The sequence below is a fragment of the Toxoplasma gondii genome, chromosome IX, assembly GCF_000006565.2.
Source record: "Toxoplasma gondii ME49 chromosome IX, whole genome shotgun sequence".
In the NCBI taxonomy this organism is placed as follows: domain Eukaryota; phylum Apicomplexa; class Conoidasida; order Eucoccidiorida; family Sarcocystidae; genus Toxoplasma; species Toxoplasma gondii.
Genome location: NC_031477.1, coordinates 3,084,439 through 3,103,504, shown reverse-complemented (window position 1 = coordinate 3,103,504; position 19,066 = coordinate 3,084,439). Strand labels below are relative to the sequence as shown.

General features: G+C 52.1%; 4 protein-coding genes across 4 annotated transcripts; 2 read left to right on the top strand and 2 right to left on the bottom strand.

Moving 5' to 3' along the window:
* The first annotated feature begins 738 nt into the window (after positions 1 to 738).
* TGME49_289230 (50S ribosomal protein L12, putative) lies at positions 739 to 4,728 on the top strand. The gene has a single exon (XM_018782071.1). The coding sequence runs from the start codon at positions 1,478 to 1,480 to the stop codon at positions 3,032 to 3,034; it is 1,557 nt and encodes a 518-aa protein (XP_018636395.1). The 5' UTR covers positions 739 to 1,477; the 3' UTR covers positions 3,035 to 4,728.
* Positions 4,155 to 10,750, bottom strand: TGME49_289222 (hypothetical protein; the record flags this gene model as incomplete). The annotated part of the gene is made up of 9 exons (XM_018782070.1): positions 4,155 to 4,913; positions 5,747 to 5,873; positions 6,409 to 6,540; positions 6,816 to 7,148; positions 7,480 to 7,732; positions 8,183 to 8,628; positions 8,943 to 9,016; positions 9,738 to 9,897; positions 10,394 to 10,750. 9 exons carry the CDS (start codon positions 10,748 to 10,750, stop codon positions 4,780 to 4,782), a joined length of 2,016 nt encoding a protein of 671 aa, XP_018636394.1. The 3' UTR covers positions 4,155 to 4,779.
* A 410-nt stretch (positions 10,751 to 11,160) lies between these two features.
* On the top strand, positions 11,161 to 13,469 carry TGME49_289218 (hypothetical protein; the record flags this gene model as incomplete). The annotated part of the gene is made up of 4 exons (XM_018782069.1): positions 11,161 to 11,226; positions 11,965 to 12,054; positions 12,395 to 12,511; positions 13,413 to 13,469. 4 exons carry the CDS (start codon positions 11,161 to 11,163, stop codon positions 13,467 to 13,469), a joined length of 330 nt encoding a protein of 109 aa, XP_018636393.1.
* A 15-nt stretch (positions 13,470 to 13,484) lies between these two features.
* Positions 13,485 to 18,767, bottom strand: TGME49_289216 (hypothetical protein; the record flags this gene model as incomplete). Its single annotated transcript, XM_018782068.1, has 6 exons — positions 13,485 to 13,492; positions 13,558 to 13,582; positions 14,347 to 14,652; positions 15,295 to 15,403; positions 15,816 to 16,497; positions 18,638 to 18,767. The coding sequence occupies 6 exons, from the start codon at positions 18,765 to 18,767 to the stop codon at positions 13,485 to 13,487; spliced, it is 1,260 nt and encodes a 419-aa protein (XP_018636392.1).
* Positions 18,768 to 19,066: the final 299 nt, after the last annotated feature.

Genomic DNA, 19,066 nt, shown 5'->3' with positions numbered 1-19,066 from the left:
CGAATATCTATGCAGACCTCTTCCGCCAGCCAGCGGCTTCAGCGGAGAAACACCAACACGACCGCTAGTCGTGTTGCCTTCGTGTCACTGTCCTCGAGAGCAGTTCTCTCACACAAATATTCACGACCTGACAACAACAATGGCGGAAGCTGACAGAGGGAAGCCATGTTTGCGCCTGCCAGGTGACAGACACACGCCCAATATTTTTATATAGCAACACGTGGAGCAACAAGGCCTGGATACCGTTTCTACACGGCACCACATCCTAGCTTGGATCTCGAGTGCAGCACTCGATTTGTCTTCATATTGTGTGTCGCGTCTAGAGGGCCAACAAGATTGGACACAAACTATCTGGTTTATTGCCCCAACCAGTAAGCAACTCACGAAACATGCCAAAGACGCAATCGTACCCAGAACTGTTCAGAGGCTTAGACTTCGATCAAGAATCCCTCTCACCATGAGGCACATTCGTGCGACCAAGATGATACCTCTACTGGACGAAGCACTGATTTCTTCTGCCACAGATGGGAAAAATGAAGTATCCCGCAATCAAGAAAGCACACCTTCATCGATTACGTGTGTTGCTTCGGCACAATACTGAAAATCCAGTTCGTGCTCGACTACATCGTAAAGTGTTTTCTCCCGCCGACAGCTGAACGCGCCAGCCGGCATTCCAGTGGCGCATGCAGGCGGCATTTTTTTGTCTTGGCAAGCGCATGGCGTCGACACAAGAGTTGACGGGTTTCCTTTTCCCTGAATTTGAACTAAACAGTGGGTTGGAGACACTCGAATCTTCCATGCTCCGTCCTGTGTCGGTTCTTGCTAACTCCATTTGATGCGCTGTCTTCAGCCAACAGTCTGCATGCAGCGGCTTTGTGCCCCGAGACGCAATGTTCCTCCGTTGGTGTCGGTTCTTGCAATCGTTTTGAGTTTTTTGCACGTTTTCCCTCCTGCATGTCTCACGGGCGGATTTTCTGCGCTGAAACCGTTGGCCTGGCAAAACAGAGACAAGGACGAGGCACTGCTAAGGTGTGCATCTTGAAACTCCGATTTCTCAGACCCGTACACACTGACGCTGGGGAAATGGACCTTTCCTCGTGCTGGGTTTGACTCTCTCATACATGTCGCGCCTTTTTCTTTTTGTTTGGAGAGGATGATACCCTCAGGAAACGCCCTCTCTCTTCTCGTGGAACTGATTTTTCCTTCCAGTGAACCGGTTTTCCATTCGAAGTGACCGCTTTCTTGCCTCGAGGCATGCGGCAACATGCATTTCTCTGCTGGAAGTGGAAAAGTTCGATGGGGCACGGTGCGGGACAGCTTTCTCGGTGCGGACTCCCCAGTCCTTCTTCCGCTCCTTCTCATCAACTCATTAGGCGATTTTCTTGAGGCAGGCGCCCTTCTGTAACCCTGCGTTCGCTCGTCTCCTTCCCGCTATTGAGACTGGCTCTCCGACAGTCTGTTTCACCGAGTGCCAAGAATGCCCTCTCTCTCTCCAGACTTCGCGCCTTCTGGCGCTTCTCGGATGGCTCCCACTACGGACAGCCGTCTGTCCTCCCGCTCTCTCTGGTCGGACTTTGTTGTTTTCTCTTCTTGTCCGCGACCCAACAAGAAGCCGAAGCCGATAGCTCGGCCTCACAAGACTGCTCCCATCTCTTGTGGTTTCCATGGCAAGAAGGGGGAGGTGCAGAGAGCCTCAGCTGTAGAGGCCTCCTGGTTTCGTCGCCGAAAAGGAACTCTCCTAACTGGTCTCAGGCTCTGTCTGCTTCTTTCTTTGTTTCTGGGACCTCCCACCGCTGTTGACCCCTCCTCTGCACTTCCCGTTTATTTACATTGTTTCGCTCGTCAGATTTCACCTGCAGGACTACAGCCCCAGACTTTGTCTCTTCTGTCTTCTTTTTCCTCCTTTCTCCCTTCCACAGGTGTGGCTTCCCCGTCCGAGAGACAGTCGCAGAGCAGCGTTCCGCCGCTGTTCTTTGTCGACGCCTCGGAGGATGTCTCTCTTTTTTCACCTCCGAATGCTTCGGTTTCCCCTGTTTCGTATTCACACTGGAGTCCTTCTTTTCGTCCTCTTGCCCCAGCTGTCTCTCAACACAAGTCCTTCTTTTCTCCACTTTTCTCTTTTCTCTCCGGCACTCGAAACTCGGCTCGCGCTGCCACGGAGCGTCAAGAGAACCGGGAACTGCCTCTTCTCTTCAACGCTTCTTCCTCAAGGCTGTCTGTCTCCTCAGTGTATCGGCGTTCTCCAGCTTTTGCTTGCGCCGCTGTTTTTCCGGATGAAAACGGCTCTCGCCTTCTCTCTGTGTCTCTTCGTCCCCCGCGCACACTCTGCGCTGCTGGATTCATGCCCTCGAGAGAGCGACAAGACGCGCGTCCGTTAGACTCGTCCGACTGCCGCCGTTTGTCGAGCGTTTTTTTCTCGAGGGCTCCGCTTCCCGTCGTTGTCTCTTCTTCACCGTCGCGGATGCAGCAACTTCTCTCCTTTGCTTTTCCTCCGTCTTCGCCTCCCGCTTGTTACTCCGCCGTCTCTCTGGCCTCTCCGGCGTCGTCGTCCTTCTTTGCACCTTCTCCTCGCCACCCTTCCCTCTCTGCGCTTGCTGCAGAACCGCCCGGGTCCGTACCTCAGGCTGCTTCGCCGCGCGCGCAAGCTGTGTTAGAGGAAATAAAGAAACTCACTCTGGTCGAAGCAGCTGAACTTGTCTCTCTCATCGAGACGACTTTCGGCGTTTCTGCGCGGCTGCCTGTCGCAGGGCCAGGGGCGAGTTCAGCGGCTGCTGAAGCAGAGGAGAAGGACAACGCGGACGCTCCTGCTCCAGAGAAAACACAGTTCGATGTCGTCATCAAAGCTGTTCCGCTCGAGAAGCGCATTGCTGTCATCAAGACGCTCAGAACAGTGCGAACAGATCTTGGGCTGAAAGAAGCCAAGGCGGTGATCGATGCCTTGCCGAACACAATCCTCAAACAAGTCGACAAAGGCAAAGCCGAGGAAGTCCGGAAAACGCTCGCAGATGCCGGCGCAGAAATCGCGATTGAATAGTAGAGCCGGCAGAGAACAGACGCCCGCGAGAGGAAGCAGAGAGGGTACACCGGGAGTTGATTTCTGTGTTTTCAGGACAGAACGCGGATTGGGCTTGTGAAGGCAGTCGACGGAGAACGGGGCTATCTGGTGCGAGGACTCGACGCCACTAGAAAGTTTTGAGAGCACGTATGCGAGGCGGAGGAGACAGACAAAAGAATGATCAGAGGCAGAGGAAACCGGGAGGAAGGATACAGTGGGCAGAAGGCGATTCGGGGGAAGAGGGAAGGTAGAAAAGAACGCGAGCGACTCTGAAGAAGAAACGAGTCAAAAGTCGAAAAATAGTGGAGGGGGGAGCCGCTGGGGAGCATGCTAGGAAAGGACCGCAGGAGAGATGAGGTCGGGGTATGAACACAGCTGGGAGAGAGAAGAAAAGGACGACGAATGCGATTTGAATGCTCGGCTGTCGGCAAATGCAGACGCGCCTTTCAAGTCTCCGTGTCGACTTCATCTCCGTCTAACATGCCTATGTTTCTGTTCGTATCGGCATCGCTGTTCAAGATCTGGGTGTGATCAATCATCGGCTGTGAACCTCACGTTTGTATCTTCACTCGACGTATCGGCATTCCCAGAGGACTTCGCTGTGTCTACCGCTGATTCGAATGCCCGTATGTGCCCTCACTTCCTGGTCTCTATAACTCTACACTGCAAGCCCATCCGAAGATGCGTTTATCGTTTCTGTCCCCCACACGACTACGCCAAGATAGGGTCGCACCGTGTTTCTTGTCTTGAATTTAATCTCTGTAAACAAGTAAGATCGTCGAACGTAACAGTGTGCTTCTGAGCGCGACGAGGGAAAGCCCCAAAACAAGGACACCTTGTCACTCGCGTTCACAGCGAGAGCTTCCCTTCAACGACTACTCTTCTATGCGAGAATGAACAGTACTACGCAACTGGGCGGCTCCATCTCTGAGGCCTTCGCCTTGATCGCTGTCTGTGAATTGAGAAGTCCTATCTTTGCAGAATCGAAGACGAAAAGTCTCGAGAAGTGACAGACACAAGGCGCACTGTCGTCTGCGCTCCAGGACAGAGCAGGAGACACGTTTTTCTGTGTTTTGGTAAAAACTCAGAACGAGAACAAAGAACGTGCATATGGCATTTCTCAAGTACAGAATTCGTCTCAGCATTGGTTTCCTAAAACTCTGTCCTGTCGATGAGCTATAACGACAGCAAGCGCGCTTCCAGGGAGGCCCCAACGTTCTCAGAAGGAAGGGAACTGAAGGAGCTCTCGTAGCCGCACGCAGGGAAGCGATCCGAAAAGTAATCGAAATGCCCGTTCTAAAGAAGTGAAGAGAAACGACTGCAGATAAAGTCTGTCTGACTCATAGGCAATCTTACGTCGAGGCGTTTAGTTTTCATTCTCTCCTTTTTTGTCTCTCCGTTTCTTCTTGCTCGCCACACCCCGCAGCCCCACCTGCGCTAAAAAAGGTGTTCGTGTGCCAGTTGTTAATGCCGAATTTCTCTATGTTTCCATTTCAACGCGAATTCCCCTCGACGCTTCTTTGCTCTGACGAGAAACGTGGACAACGCTTTCTTTTCCTCGTTTCTTCGAGACATGCACTGAGCAAAACAACGCTTCTCCCCTGAACGGTGCAGAACGACCGTTCTCAGTTGCCCTTGGTCTTCCACGCACCAAGTGTATACATACAACGAACACAGCACCCACAAAGGGTAAAAAGCTTTTCGCAGCTGTGATGGTGTCGCATCTACCGCTGCGAAAGCGGAGATCCTCGCGGATTTGCGGAACATTCCCGAAGAAGATGCCTGCGCCAGCCGGCCGGAGTCGGAAGCACAAATTCCCTACAGAAGAAGCAGGGCTGGAGTTCGCGATGCGGCGGAGCTGACCAGTGGCCAAGAAAGGCGAGGAAGAAAGGCAGACAAGACACACAGACACAACGCAGGATATAGTGAGTAAACAGCGAAGGAACTTCCGTTTGAGGGCCAGACCACTACTCGAAAAGAAGGCGACAAGTGCCTTTCCAGGTTTCGCTGTGAGCTGCCTCTTAAGAGATTGTGCGGACATTAGTCTGGGCAGACTGCTGTTCCAGGCCCATCGCGACAGAGTAAAAAGCAACTGGAGAACTGATGGGAGAAAGCAGAAGAAGGAAAGCTGAGAACATGAAGTGCGTTCGCTGTTCCTGTCGCCCGGATCCGAGATGAGAAAGGCTCGCATTTGAGCCTTCCACCCTCAGCTGCGGTAGCCTTTGGCAGTTGATACACGTCAAAAATGGCATTTTCGTGAAGGTTAGGACAACATAAAGCAGGAAGAGAAACAGATAGAACTCACATGACGGAAGGAGCACGTATACGTTGCGCAGAAGTGCCACAGTGCTTCACTTTAGCTTTCGCATTTCCCGGCAGGTGCGACAGAAAAATGTAGCTTGGAGGACTGTGTATTCGCGCCCCCCACCATCACACAAGCTCGCGAAGTTCGGATCTTCCATTAGACCTATTCAGAAGACGAAACTTTATTCGTTGACGACTTAGGTCTCGGTCCCCAAAGCTCGACTCTTGGACCGGAGCCCTAGATTAAGGAGGGCGGACCCAAATACTTGGAAACCCCAGAAAAGAAGAGAAGGCGCTATTCAGCAATCGTAGAAGAATAAGGGATATGTACCTACAAAACATCGGCTGAAGTGGGCGAGAAGAACCGAGGCTTTTCGTTCAGTTTACCTTTGCATCCTAGTTGAGCATGTCCTCGTAGCTGAGTCTTCAGAACAACAACTTTGCAGACCTCACACCGAACGTAGGCGTCTGTGTCTGTGCACTCAGCCAGGAGGTGACTCGGGAGGTGAGCCACCTAGAACGGAAAGGCGAAAACACAGAAAAGAAATGCTTTCCGGAGCCGGAAGACGAGAGACAACTGAGATCAGAATCACGGCGAGAGAGTCGCAGTCAGAGTCAGCGCGAGGTAGGGAACGAAGCAAAACGAGCTCAGTTGTACTGCAAAGGAGACATGCGAGTCAGAGACTGCGTGCATCTGGCGTTTGAAAAATCCATTTCGCTCCTTTAGTGTGTATTCAAAGACAGATCGACGTCCACTATCGATGTGTGCAAAGATTTCCCTCCCCTTCCGGAGAACATTGCCATGACACAGGCCAGATTTGAACCATGTCCTGCAGCGACTACATTTTACAAGGAGATCCTCTGTGTACAGAGGCTCGGCGACGGAGAGCTGCTTAACTCTGATCGATGTCTCTTTCACGTCAGTTCTTGTTCTTCGATCAACTGCGATTTGTTAACGTCTTTCGAAATTCGGACTTACACCAAAGCTCTTTCCGAGCAACGCTTCTGGCCCCGCAAAGCACATCCAGAGCCAACAAAGTTCGGCCTACCTCGACGATGCTGTGACAGTGAGGACAGGATGTGAGAACCGGGCAGGTGTGAAGAAAATGCGAATCCATGCCCGCAGAAGACGCCAGGTCAGGAGAACTGTCGAGGCAGAACTCACAGAGACCTAGCGGGACCTAAGAAGGAAACAGAGAGTGCGAAACCAGGACCAAGCTGGCGGATGCATCCGAACAAATCCCATGGAAACTCCATGCGTGAGACACGAAAGAGTTGTCTCTCGATCGAAAGCATCGAAACAGAAACAGAGGCTTGAACGCGGCAAGAGGACGAGACGACACCCGCATCATGAACGAGTGTGTTCCACGTCACCCTGAGTCTCCACGTGATCCTGTCGCGGGAGGGTCGAAAAGAACAATACGAAAGTAGAACTCCGAATCCAGTCTTGCCTTACATTCTCCCCTTTCTCCTTGGCGTCGTGCACCGCCGTTACCTCTGGCGTCTGTGCCTGTTTCACTTCCTCTGCGTTCTCTTGTTTCTGCCCTTTTATGGCCTTCCCTCTCCTTGCGACAGGCGAAGCACTCTTCCTCCCTCTCGCCTTTGTCGACAGACGTTCGTCAACCGGAGATGACGCGGATGAAGAAGAGGAAGAGGAAGAAGAGGAAGAAGAGGAAGAGGAAGAAGATGAAGAGGAAGAAGGGGCAGAAGCAGGGAGGGAGGTCGGAGAGGGCGAGGAAGCTGGAACAGAGACAGGGCCTTTCAGACGCGTTACAGCTTCTGCAATCAACTGAGAGGAAAGAAGGCACATCGCATGCCGACGAGCGGCTCTAGCGAGAGGAGCGGAAGCCGGAAGGGAACCGGAGGGCGAGAGCGACGGAGAAAGAGCTCTCGATGCACCACAGAGGGAGAAACAGCGAGACTCACCTTTCGAGTGACCCAACAGATCTGGCGACCACGACAGAAGAAAGGAGGGGAAGATAACGCATGCACAAATGCGCGTTTGCCGCTCCTGATGGGGAAGGATTGGAGGCGGCAACGGTGAGAACAGGCACTTCGAGATGTTCCTGGAACAGAGAAGACTCAGCGCCACGCACCAACGCCCCATCATCGACGCCTACCTCTTGCTGCTTCGGTCTCAACGTTTCGATAAATTTGTTTATTTTCGCTTGCGCGTAAGCGTGAGGAAGCTGCAGCATCAAGAGTGCTGTGATCTCGACAGCGGCGCTGCGAATGTCGCCAGAAGCAGATTGGAAAATTTCTTCTAGAAGAGCAAGGAGAGGTGAGAGGGGAATGCCTCCGGGAGCCCATGGCTCGACCAAGCAGAACGCCGAGAGCAGCGCGACAAAGAGCTGAAGCAGCTGCGTGGTCGATCTGCGCGAGGCAAGCCAACACAAGAAGGGAATAGAGTTCTATTGTACTTTGTGTTTCTCTCTGGTGGGGCCGCAAGTAGCGGAGACACGACTGTGCCAAAGTGGTGTGTGCACAGTCAGAAAAACGCAAAGGAAACAGTTGAGTTATCTCGAGGTCGAGCTCGTCTCCACTGCGGTGCCTGTGACAGAACTCCAAACATCGACAACCAGTAAAACAAGGAGACATCCAGACACAGCAACTGGGGGCTCGTCAGTAGAGAAACGAGTGCCGTATCTCCCAACAAGACGACGCAAGGGAAGAAGCCACACGAAACTTTCTGTCCATCAAATCTCGTCTTCGATATTGTTCCACTCGACTTTTCAGACGTGATTCCGTTCTCGCTCTCGGGGGCGTTGCCTTCCTATCCTCGCTTTCCCGTGGTGGCCAATCGCTAGCTTTCTCGTGCTTTACTTTTGAGGACTGGATGCGATCGAAACACCCCCGGTTTCTCCTCGCGTTCTCAACGTTGTCTCCGTGCGAGTGAGGCCGCCCCGACGTCTGCCTCTGCCTCTGCCCTCGTTTTGCCTGCGCTTTTCTTCTTCTTTCCTGTCGACGGAAGGAGTGCCTCCCAGGCTCTTAGTGGCCGCGAAGCCAGACGTCTCTTTGTTCACCGGGGCCGCGACGCGGTGCGCAGCTGAGAGCCTGTCAAAGATGTCCACCGCGAGGGGTCTTGCAACTTCAGGATGCGATCTGCAGAGCAGGAGAAGCAGACGCTTCGCTCGGTCCGAGAAAACGCCCCCAATCCGAAGCAGTAACTCTTGCCGCACACCCCAGAAGGGAGACGAAAGGAACAGCCGAGAAGGGAGGCTCGGCGCGTCCAGAAGCAGCGACAGGAGATGTGCTCCGCCGAGGAAAATCTATAGAAACGAAAAACAGGAGGACTGACAGCGTAGTGAGAGAGCAGGACAGGGGATACGTGACGGCGGAGACGAGGACGGGATGACCGACGAGCAACGTAGAACAAGAGGTGGACATCAGGCTGACGAAAGAGACAGAACGTGGATCAAGGGCAAGGGACGACTCAATCTGAGGAAGAAGGTGATGATGCAGTGGCATCCGAAGACATGAGAAACGAATGTGCGTGGAAGACGACTCTCGCGTGGAAGGCTGCGTTCGTGAAGAAAAGGAAAAAGACTTGCCGTGGCACACGATGAGAGACTTCGGTTCTCACCTTGAGCGGTTTATCCGCCAAGGCGCTTTGGATAACCGGGCAAAGAGCAACAAATACTTCTTCGCTGACCATCTCTGCAGAGCAAACGCAGACTGCGTGTGAGGAGTCTGGCTTCACTTTTTATCCCCCGTCTCGCCCCGAAATCTCTTCTGTGGGTTTGCTTATCCTTTCCTTCACTCCCCGCGATCTCTCTCCTTCTTCCTCTCTGTCCATGTTCGCTCTTGTCCTCCCGCTCTGGCTGCAGATCCCTTTCCGTGAATCGTCTCTTCGATCCACCACCCCCTGCAGTCTTTCTTGAGTCGCGAACGCAGAGTCTCATTTAGACTCCTAGGCCGTAGACACGCGGCCGTCAGTGGTGCGTCAACTAAACGGTGCCGTTGTGGCGGTCCGTTTCCCCACTCGCTGGTGGAGGCTGCGGACGCAGACGCCCTGCGCGTTTTCTCCGCTTCCAGTGAGCGTTAGACTGAACAGCGGAACGTGTGTCTTTCGAGGGTGCGTCTCGAGTTTGACGTGACGCGAACGACCGTCAATGCCCGTTGAGGAAGTCTCCAAGCGACAGGCACTTGTGAAAACTGCGCGAACGACGAGGAGGCTTTCTCTGTCTCTCACTGAGTTCCAGAGCAGCGCAGTGGTCGTACAACCATCGCTCTGCCTCACGGGGGATTCTTCAAACGATTCTGCAAAGTGTATCCCTCAAGAAAGGAACAACGCGCCACAGTCTGACATGCATGGATGCATGGAGAAACGCGTGAGAAGAAGAGCGCTCTTTCCGTCCCCAGTTTTCTCCGTCCTCACCGGGGTGAGCTTCGAGCTCTTTCGCGACCGCTTCATGGGCTGCAACCCGTGTTGGAATATCTGCGGCGAAGAGGGCAACTACGATGTCTCTGGGGAAGAAGGGAAGCAGCGGCGCGGCGTCTTCTTCATCTTCCAGTCTCAACGCGCCGATGGATGGCATCTGACGCACAGAGACACGCGCTACATCCGCGATCCTGAAAAAACGTCTTCCTTCTCCCAGCGTGGGGAGACACCCCGCTCAGAACGCGACAGGTACAAAAGCACAGGCGAGTCTCCAAGTGGAACAGATGAGAGACGCTGGAGATCTGCGCAAGGGACTGATCGTGTAGTAGCGCGTCTGTCCTGGAAGCCGGAAGAAAGGCTTGGAAGCGCTCGAGAATTCAACTGAGGATCCCTTGAAACATGCCGCAGATACCCTCAGAGAGAAAGGCTGCTAGGAACACTGCTCGGTCGTCGGCAGAGACGCGAACCGAGAACGCACAGAGCCGGCAAACGCAAGGGGTGCGAAGGAATGCAACGCGCAAGAGGAGAAGAGAGAGCGAACGAATACGGAGAGAAAGAGAAAGAGGAGAAGGTGAAAGAGGTGAAAGGGACAAAGAGACATGGAGAGAAGGACAGGAATGGAGCTGAGAGATCGATGGCACAGATCGACTTACGGGGGGAACTGCAGCTTCGCGGCTGCTCATGTCACTTTGCTTTGGAGACTCCAAGAGGAGTTGTCGCTGTTGCTCCTCTCGCATAGGCCGAATCGGGAGGTCGTCGAGGGAGAGAGGAGGCGAATCGCGTAGGCAGCCTCCGGTCTCAGAGCGGCTATCCGTTCTTGCCTGAGAATCGTGACTGCGACTTTCCTCGCAAAGACGACGAGCATAGTCACACGGGCAGAGCGGGGTCGCAGCCTCAGGAAGGATTTCGGAAGGTCGAAGCGGCGAGGCAGCAGACGGAAGCTGAACCGGGAGCGAACAAAGACGGGAAACGACAGACTTGGCCTCTGAAAGTGAAGAGAGAACAACCATGTTGTTACGACAAACGAGCAGGGTGTGCTGTTGGGTTTCTGGACAGAGAAGGTGTCACTCTCCGCGGAAATGGAGACGCGAAACAGCGACGCAGAAGGAAAGAAATCGAGTCCAGAAATGAAGCAATAGAGGCGGAAGAGACGGTGGTGGCTGCGCTGCATCTTCCGAGACTCCACAGCTTGTCGAGAACGGATGACGTTCTCGTTCCCTCTCTCGCTCGTTCTCTTTCTCTGTCACCTTCCCTTCTCTTTATTCCCTCCTCTATCTGTTCTCCTCTCTCTGTCCGCCTCGTCCTGTCCGGCTTTTTTGTCACCAACTCGCGTCTCTCTCTCTTTTTTCCGATTCTCCGTTTCCTTGCCGTCTGTGTTCAGTTTTGCCGCTGGATGCACTCCTCTCACCTTCTGCGCAAGATGCTCAATGAGGCTCGTGTCTTTCAACAGAGCTTTTTCTTCTTTTTCTTCGGCCTGCGTCATGGGGTCCGAAGGACAACAGAGCGCCGCGGCAACCGTTTTCTTCACACAAAGTTGCCATGCAAGAAGCTCGGCCTTCGCCTTCCTCGCTTCCTCGAACGCTTCCCGAGCTGCTGCTTCTCTGTCGAAAAAGACGAAAAAAAACAACGGTGAACTGCTTCGTGTTGGGGTGTACAGGACGCGACAGCAAATCGCGAGAGGCACCTGTTGGCGAACGAAGGAGCCGTGCACAAGCAAATGCGCAGTTACATCTGGAGCAACGATGCGCGCATGCAGTGATTTATGACCTCTCTCTTCTTTTGTTTCCGCTTTTGTTTGCCTTGCCTTCTTCTTCCTCAAGCGCCACCTACGAGTATACTTGTCGCAGCAGAACACATCCTCGATCACAGTTTTCAGATCGACATAAAGACATATATTTAATTTTATACACACCTATATTTCTTTACACCTGCAGGTCCACATATATATATATATATATTCATGTGCATAAACGTATTGATAGAGAGGTAGAAAAACAGATAGATAGCGAGATAGCTATGTACAGACATATATGTGCATGTATTTCTTTATATATACATATATATATATATATATCATTTGACATAGACATGTAGGCGAAAGGGGGTTTATTTCGAAACACGAGAACAGCTTGTTTTCCAGCGTGTACTCCACATTGGTTGTCGCTTACTCTTTCGCGTTTTCTAATGCAATAATGTGGGGCTTTGCGTCTGCGAGTTTTTCAAGTGCTTGGCGGACGAGAACGGCTGCAGCAAAGTTTTCTTCTTCGACGAATTTCTTCTTTGCACGAGACAGAAGGCTTCGCTTCTCCTCCAGGTAGAGGCTCAGGCGTTGTCGCGGGGTCCCCGAAGAAGCAACCACAGTGGAGGAGGGGCGACAGCTGCGGTGCTCGTTTGGGAAGGGAAGGACGCCGGAATGGCGAGAACGAGAAGACGAATGCGGCGAAGAGTTCCGACAGTGCCCGCGCTGAGAGGGCAGGACGCAAGAGAGAAAATCAGAAAGGAAAAGCACCCCATTTTTCTCCCAAGCAGTTACGGTCGCACGTGGAGAGTACGCTGTCCAAGATGTTCTCAGAAGTTATGGTTTTTTTCAAGCGTTTTGTAAAAGAATAGACGCCATCTGTGTATCCGTAGTGTACATGTCGCATGGATTCCAGATTTCAGCTCTCGTCAACGCATTTCACTTGGATGCCAGAACCTGTACCCCCAGAGGAAAAACGGCGTCTGTCCAAGCCCAGGACTCCCGTTGTGCAATGTGTGACGGGATGGCGAGAGTAAGTTCCTGAGACGCTGGAGACAGTTTTACTTCCAGGACGTCCCTGCCGAGAAACGAGAGTTCTTTTCAAAGCGACAGGTCGAGGAGGCACAAACCGACCCAGCATTGTGTCTCTCCTTCAGTCTCTGAGTGCGTCGAAAGGCGCTATGCATCGTGTGTATCACACAGAGCCAATGGTCTGTTTCGCATGATATCCTGGACGTATTCTTTGCGGACAACTAGCGGCCGTTTGTTGCGATACCAGGAAGCGTGTCGACAAGGGCATCAGAGGTAAATATGAGAGTGGAACTCAGTGCGAGAATCAGAAAAAAGATTGCCTGATTGTGTACGACCCCGAGGCACAGGTGCTTCCAAACACCTTCTCTACGGGAGGCGCGTTTCTCCTCGTTGTGCATTGTTTCCTTCAGTCTGATGCGTTTCGTTTTTCGTTTTCCTTCACTTCTCATGAAACAGTCGCAGCAGCCGAAACTTGGAGACCACCCAGAGAACACACACCTATGTCTCCTCTTCGTCCGTGGACACAATCCTATCTTTGATCTGAGCCGGTATTCGATACTCAGCACAGATAGGTTGAGAAGCCGGTTCGACTGCGAGTCGTCGAATGCTCTTCATGTCAAACTAAGGACAATTCACAGTTGTTTTTCTCTCTCCTTTGCCTCCGTTTTCACTTTTCGCTTCGCCAAAAGCGTCCGTTGCTTGTGCCTACGCCCTTCCGCGAAAACTCAGAAAAGGACGAAAGCCTACATGTTCAATGCCGAACAGAACACGAGTTCGTTTTTTCTACAGCTTTTCGCTTGCTTTCATCTCGAGGGAACTCGCCTTCGTTTTGACTCTCCGTCTACATGGAGGGGCTACTCGGATGCGCTCTTGAAGAAGAAAACTTTCGTCTTTGTTCTCAGGTTTCCTTTCGGCTTACGGAGGCGCGAGCGGAGGCGGGGCGTGGCGAGAGAGAATGAATTTCTTTCTCGTTTTCAACGACCTTTGCTCCCCGGGGAATTCCGGGAGGCACATGCAGCACTGCAGGCGCGGGCGGCAGCTGCCGACCCAAGCAGTTCACGGCGATCAAGCTCTGAAAAGAAAGGCGGAAGAAAGAGGGAACACGCAAGATGAGCAGAAGAAGAAGAGTGGATGAATGGAGAACCACACCGGATGAAGAGGTGGAGAAAGAGAGAAGGAGAGGTGAACAAGGAAAGACAGAGGAAGAAGTGAGAAAAAGGATGGAGACAGGCGGAAGGGGACGCCCAGAAAGAGGGGAAGACGAGAAGCGAAAGGAATGACGGAGAGAACCGGGGGAGACGGCGAGGCGAAACGAGGAACAAGAACAGACCTCGAAACGCGCCTAGACAGGACGACAAGCATCAGGGTACGAAACGAAGGAAACGGGCAGAGAGGAGAACTAAGAGAAGGATACAAAGCTACGAAAGTGGAGAGGAAAGACGACAGAAAGGAGAAAGGACAAAACGACGCGGAGAAAAAGACAACGGCTGGGAACGTCGAGGAGCAGGGCGAGAGACAGATGTTTTTCTCAAAAAAGAAGAGACCCAGGGAGAAAGCGATCGGGACGCAGAAGATGGGTGAAGCAAGCCGAGTCTTCACAGGAGTCAAACGCCCGAGCAGGTGAGAGGGGGAAGGCGACGACGACTCCAAGGGCAAACGAACAGACAGAGAGACAAACTCTGCGTTGCCCGCCTAAACGTCGCATGGCGTCTCCCGACCATGCGAGGAGGAACGGACGTCAAAGGCGAGCTCTGAGAAGAGGAAAAGCGCCTGGGCCAAGCTGCAAGTTACGACCTGACGTGGGCGCTGGAAGGAAGCCTTCAAATCAGTTCTCACCACTTGAAAACTTGGATTAACTTCAGGCGTGCAGTGCGGACCAACAAACACCAGCTTGATGAAGAAACACTCTGTGAAGTGAGGCAAATTCACGCTCTTCAACTCTCGCGCGCGGTAGCGAGACACGGCGTTTCCGCTGAAACGCAGGTATCCAAGCCGAGTAAACGACGCGCGCTGGTAGGCCTCGCGCAAAGCAGCAGAAGTCGAAAATGAAGACGCGGAAGACGCGGACGAAGAGGAAGCTGTTGAGGGAGAAGCGGAAGCAGACGAAGAAGGAAGAGAACGGATATCTGTAGGAGAAACCCACTGGAGCAGAGGAGAAAGGCGGCAAGAGAGAAAGTGGAAGTGCCAATGCGGTCGTCCGTGTTTTCGAAAACCGACCGTTTCTTCGTTGACGTTTCCTACTCGTGAAGGGAGCCTCTCTTTGCGCCTCTCACGAGAAATAAGAGACACCCTGGAGTGGGAAGGAAGTGAACAAGTCGTTTTTCCTCATTCTATATACACAGATCAACTCTTTCTCGACAGCGCAGTTCCCCTGTCTGCCGTCTGCAATGCTCCCTTTGCTCCTTGTCTCTCGATGCAGAAACTCTCAAACAAAGGCGGGAGAAGGACCGTGGAAATCCAGTCCAGGCTTCTGTGGCGGGCGCTGAAACGAGTCAACAGGTCTGCCGTGTATCTGTTCTTTTTAGCTGACGCATTCAGTGCGAAGCTCGACATTCAGTCAAACAGAGCTCAACCTTGTGTGTTTCTTCACTTGATTCGTCTCGGGGAAGACAGTTCGTACCACCCCCAACGTAGTCACCGATCGCTCCGTTTATAGAAACCTAGTGCCCCTCTCCAGCGTTTAGCTTTGTGTCCTCTCCGAGAGGTCCTGGAGCCTGTAAAGGCGCAAAGACGCCTGAAGAAAACATTCTTTGCCGCGTCCTCGGGTGGTTGGGTGTGTCTCACCAGTTCAACTTTCCTAGGAATTTTCGACTCGTGCGAAAGCAACTGAAGAAACTTGATTTGCGCGGGCTTCTCCAGAGCGAGGCCGATCTCCTGGGGGTATGTACAGCGTCTGAAAAGAGAAACGAGGGAACATGTGGTGCACATCTGTGCAAGCAGGTAGACTCGCCTTTTTGCATGTACTTCTCTGTCGATAGATGTTGCCGTCTGTTCAAGGAGATACGCCTCCATGCACAGATATTCTTGCATGCAAAGAACCTACACGCGCATCCAGACACATGCATACACCCCAAGAGGTGCCTTCAGCTCGTATACATGTGGATAAACATGCATGCTAACAATTTCTTGTCACGTAGGTAAACGTATGTGCGCCTCCATACACTTGCCCATACACCCTCATACACGTACATGATCGCTTATTCATGCATATAAACAGATTTGCCTAGTAGGGGCAGCTCCAAGTGGATACATTTACAATTCGACGGCTTCATGAGCCGTGAACTGAAATCGAAAACGGCACCTACGGAGCAGAACGCCACCCTTTTCCGACGGATCGCGCCTTATCCGGTACAAGCATTTCGGGTGTATAGGGAAGTTCGAAGGAAGAACAGTAGGCAATTGAGAACTGCAGCCTTGTCAGGAGTTGTTCTTGTCCGTGTTCTCTTTTCTCAGCTTCGTCACTCTTTTCTCCCGTCTCGCTTTGTTTTCGAGTTTCCTCATCTCTTCTATCTCTCTCCTTCTCTTGCATCGCCTTCAGCTGATCCTCTAACATTTTGACCTTCGCCACCAAGTTCTCCTCCCTTTCACTTCTTTTTTCTTCTTCTTTTCTCCCCTGTTCTCTTCTCTCTTCTCCTTGTTTGATTTCGTCTCCGGTGGTTTCTGTCGCTTCCTGCTCTCCCTGCGCAGCTTCCTCTCCAGGTTGCTTGCCGTCCTTTCTCGCTCCGTCCCTCGACGCTTCTTCATCTTCAATCCTTTCCGGGCGTCTCGTCGTCTGAGCTGTCCACACTCCCGCGAGGCGCTCCTCTTGCGCCTTCTCCCATTCGCGCTGGTGCTGCTGCTGTTTTCGCATTTCTTCTTGCTGAGACGAAATCTGTTGACGAAGCAGGACGAGTTGCTCCAGCAGGCGCGACTGAAACTCTGTCGGCTGGTCTGCAGCCGAAGCAAGTGACAGTGGCTCGGGGGCGGCTTGAGGCTCTGGAGGACTTTCTAAAAAAGAGAAACGAACGCGCGAGGAGAATTCATCTCTTCGATGAAAAGTATCACTTCTCAGGGGCTGCTCAGACTCAAGCACAGTGCTTGTCGGTCGAGGGCAGAGTGGTACTTGCTCGTGCTTGGACGTTTCCTTATTGACGTCCGAAACTCTGTTCATGATTTCGCTCGTGAAAAAAATGTCATCTCAGTTTGGGGAGATTTCAGGAGATTTGCTTTGCCGCATCTTTGTCGCGTCTCGTTCCAATTCTCACATCTTTTTCTCTTTCCAAGAGTGTCGAGCTTCAAGATTTCTTTTCTCGCTCGTCCGAACCCAGAAGCGGCTTCTTCACTCTGTACGCTCACAACGTGGAGTGTGCGTTCCCTTCATTTCGCAGCGCTTTCGTCGCTCCTTCTTGTGTCCTCACTCTCCATCTCGATTTTCGTTTCTCAGAGCTTCTGACGGCTGCTTTAAAAATAGCTTGGAAACTCCGTACCGCTCCCTACTACTGTGGTGAAGCCGTTTACCGGAGGAAATGCCAGTTTCGTTACTGTCGCTGCTCGTAGAATGGGGGCGACTGCTTCGATCTACCACTCTCTACCTGCCGACTAAGATCGTGACTTTCACTTCAGATGAATCGAGGGATGCGGGCGAAATGCCTTGTGTCGAGTTCCCTCACTGTGCACTTGTGGAGTAACAAGAAAAACCTGTGGGGTGTGGAATGATCTGCTTCGAAAATGCAGCTGGTGTTTATCACGCCTCAAGCGACCTCCGGATTTCTGAGGTGACACAAAAACGACGCTTTGCACCTCGTCGCGGCATTTTGCTTTTCGATCTGCCGAGCGAGCTTCTGAGATGCAACCTCTGGCCGCCCTAGGGTATCAAACTCTTTAGGAGTGACCTCGTCGAGCGACAGACGTCACTCCTCCCTCTCCATCTTCTCACTCTTTTTCGAATTCTACGACTTCCACGTGGTGTGACTGCGATTCCGACGGCGAGAGGCAAATCGGGAATGCTTGTGTGTATTGAAGAAAAACGAGACGACCTCGCTGTCTCCAAAACAAATTTCGACTAAGATCCAAACCAAGCGTTTGCCTCGGTGCGTGTAGCCTCGAAAATGCCTCCCCAAGAAGAGCGTTCTGTTTGTTCCCCCTCTCTTTTGAACACCTAAGGTTCTTTCGTAGTGGAGAGTGACCTTCCGGATCTAGACAAACCGCTTTTCCTTTGATCCAATGTTGCCGTTTCTCCCCTCGAGTTCTGCAGAGAACCTGAAAAAAAGACTGCGGTGTGGAGACCTCTTCTTGCTCTTCGAGTGGATTTGCTTTGTGCTCTGAGATTCGCAGACCCCAGTTCCCTCTTTCTTCGCTCTTCCATTTCTTCTCTGGAAAACACAAAGAACTGCTTAACTACCATTCGCGTCTATCCACTGAAATACCCTTTTTCGTCTCTTTATTTAGATGCAGCGGCCTTCACTTCCACTCTCTCGTCGGAGGCTAGAAAACGCTCCCGATACCAGGAAACGACGTCTCCTCTCGCCTCTCTCTCCATTCTCCTGTCTTCTCTCTGCCTACTTATAAGCCTTCAGGTGTGTAGATGATTGCTGCGTTCTAACTATACATATGCATATACAAATATACAGATATATACATATATATATATATATACATATATTCTAGCTTCTTCGCCTCAACACCCTTTTCTTCCTCGTTTCCTTTTGTTCTATCTACGACGTGCTTTTTCTTCTTTTTCACTCCGGTGTATCGTTTTTCTGCCGCGGGGCTGGATGCGAGTCTTCTCGTTCTCGGTCACGGACGTGGAGTGTCTCTCTTGCATTTTTTGCGTTCCTTTTCAAGTTGGCAGTTCCCTTCCGATGTTCATCTATTGATTCGACTTCATTCAGTGAAAAGAAAACTTGCCCTAATTTTTATACTTGTTTCAAACGCATTTATTGATTTCTTTCCTGTGTAGCTTTTTTGCAGTTTTTTCGATTCCTGTTCGCACGCGCTTACCGCTTTCTCTCTAATGTGATTTCCCCATCGTCTCCCCCTCGCACCGCGCATCCTAGAGACAGGACCCTCTGAGTGTTTGTGCCGCGAGTCATTCACGAGGTGTACCCCCGTCTTGACCGTTGAGGTCTGTTTCTTTCCTGCCTCTCACCAGGTGCCTCTCCACTTGCATCCTGACCGGATATGATTTCGTCACCGTCCTCACGTTCCCTGGACTGAGAAGGAGAAGAACTGCTTCGACTCTTCTCTCGCTTCTTGCGGGGCTTTTTGCGAAACACCATCCTGACTCTCTTTTCTCCGTTCTAAAGAGTCTCTGCGTCGTCACTGCGTCCCCGTGCTTCCTCACTCGTTCTCCGTTCACGCGCGCTGTTTTCTGTCTTTGGAAACTGTCGGTCTTTCTCTCGCCTTGGTTCCAGAGCGGGAGTGAACGAGACACTAGAGAGCGCGAGAGAGGAAGCACCCGGAAAGGAGGGATGCAGAACAGGAGAAAGAGACGAGGAGCAGCAGAAAATGCGCATATTTCGGCGAGAACAAAACAGCTACACGTTCAAGCTGAAGAAAACGAGGGAAGAGAAAGAGA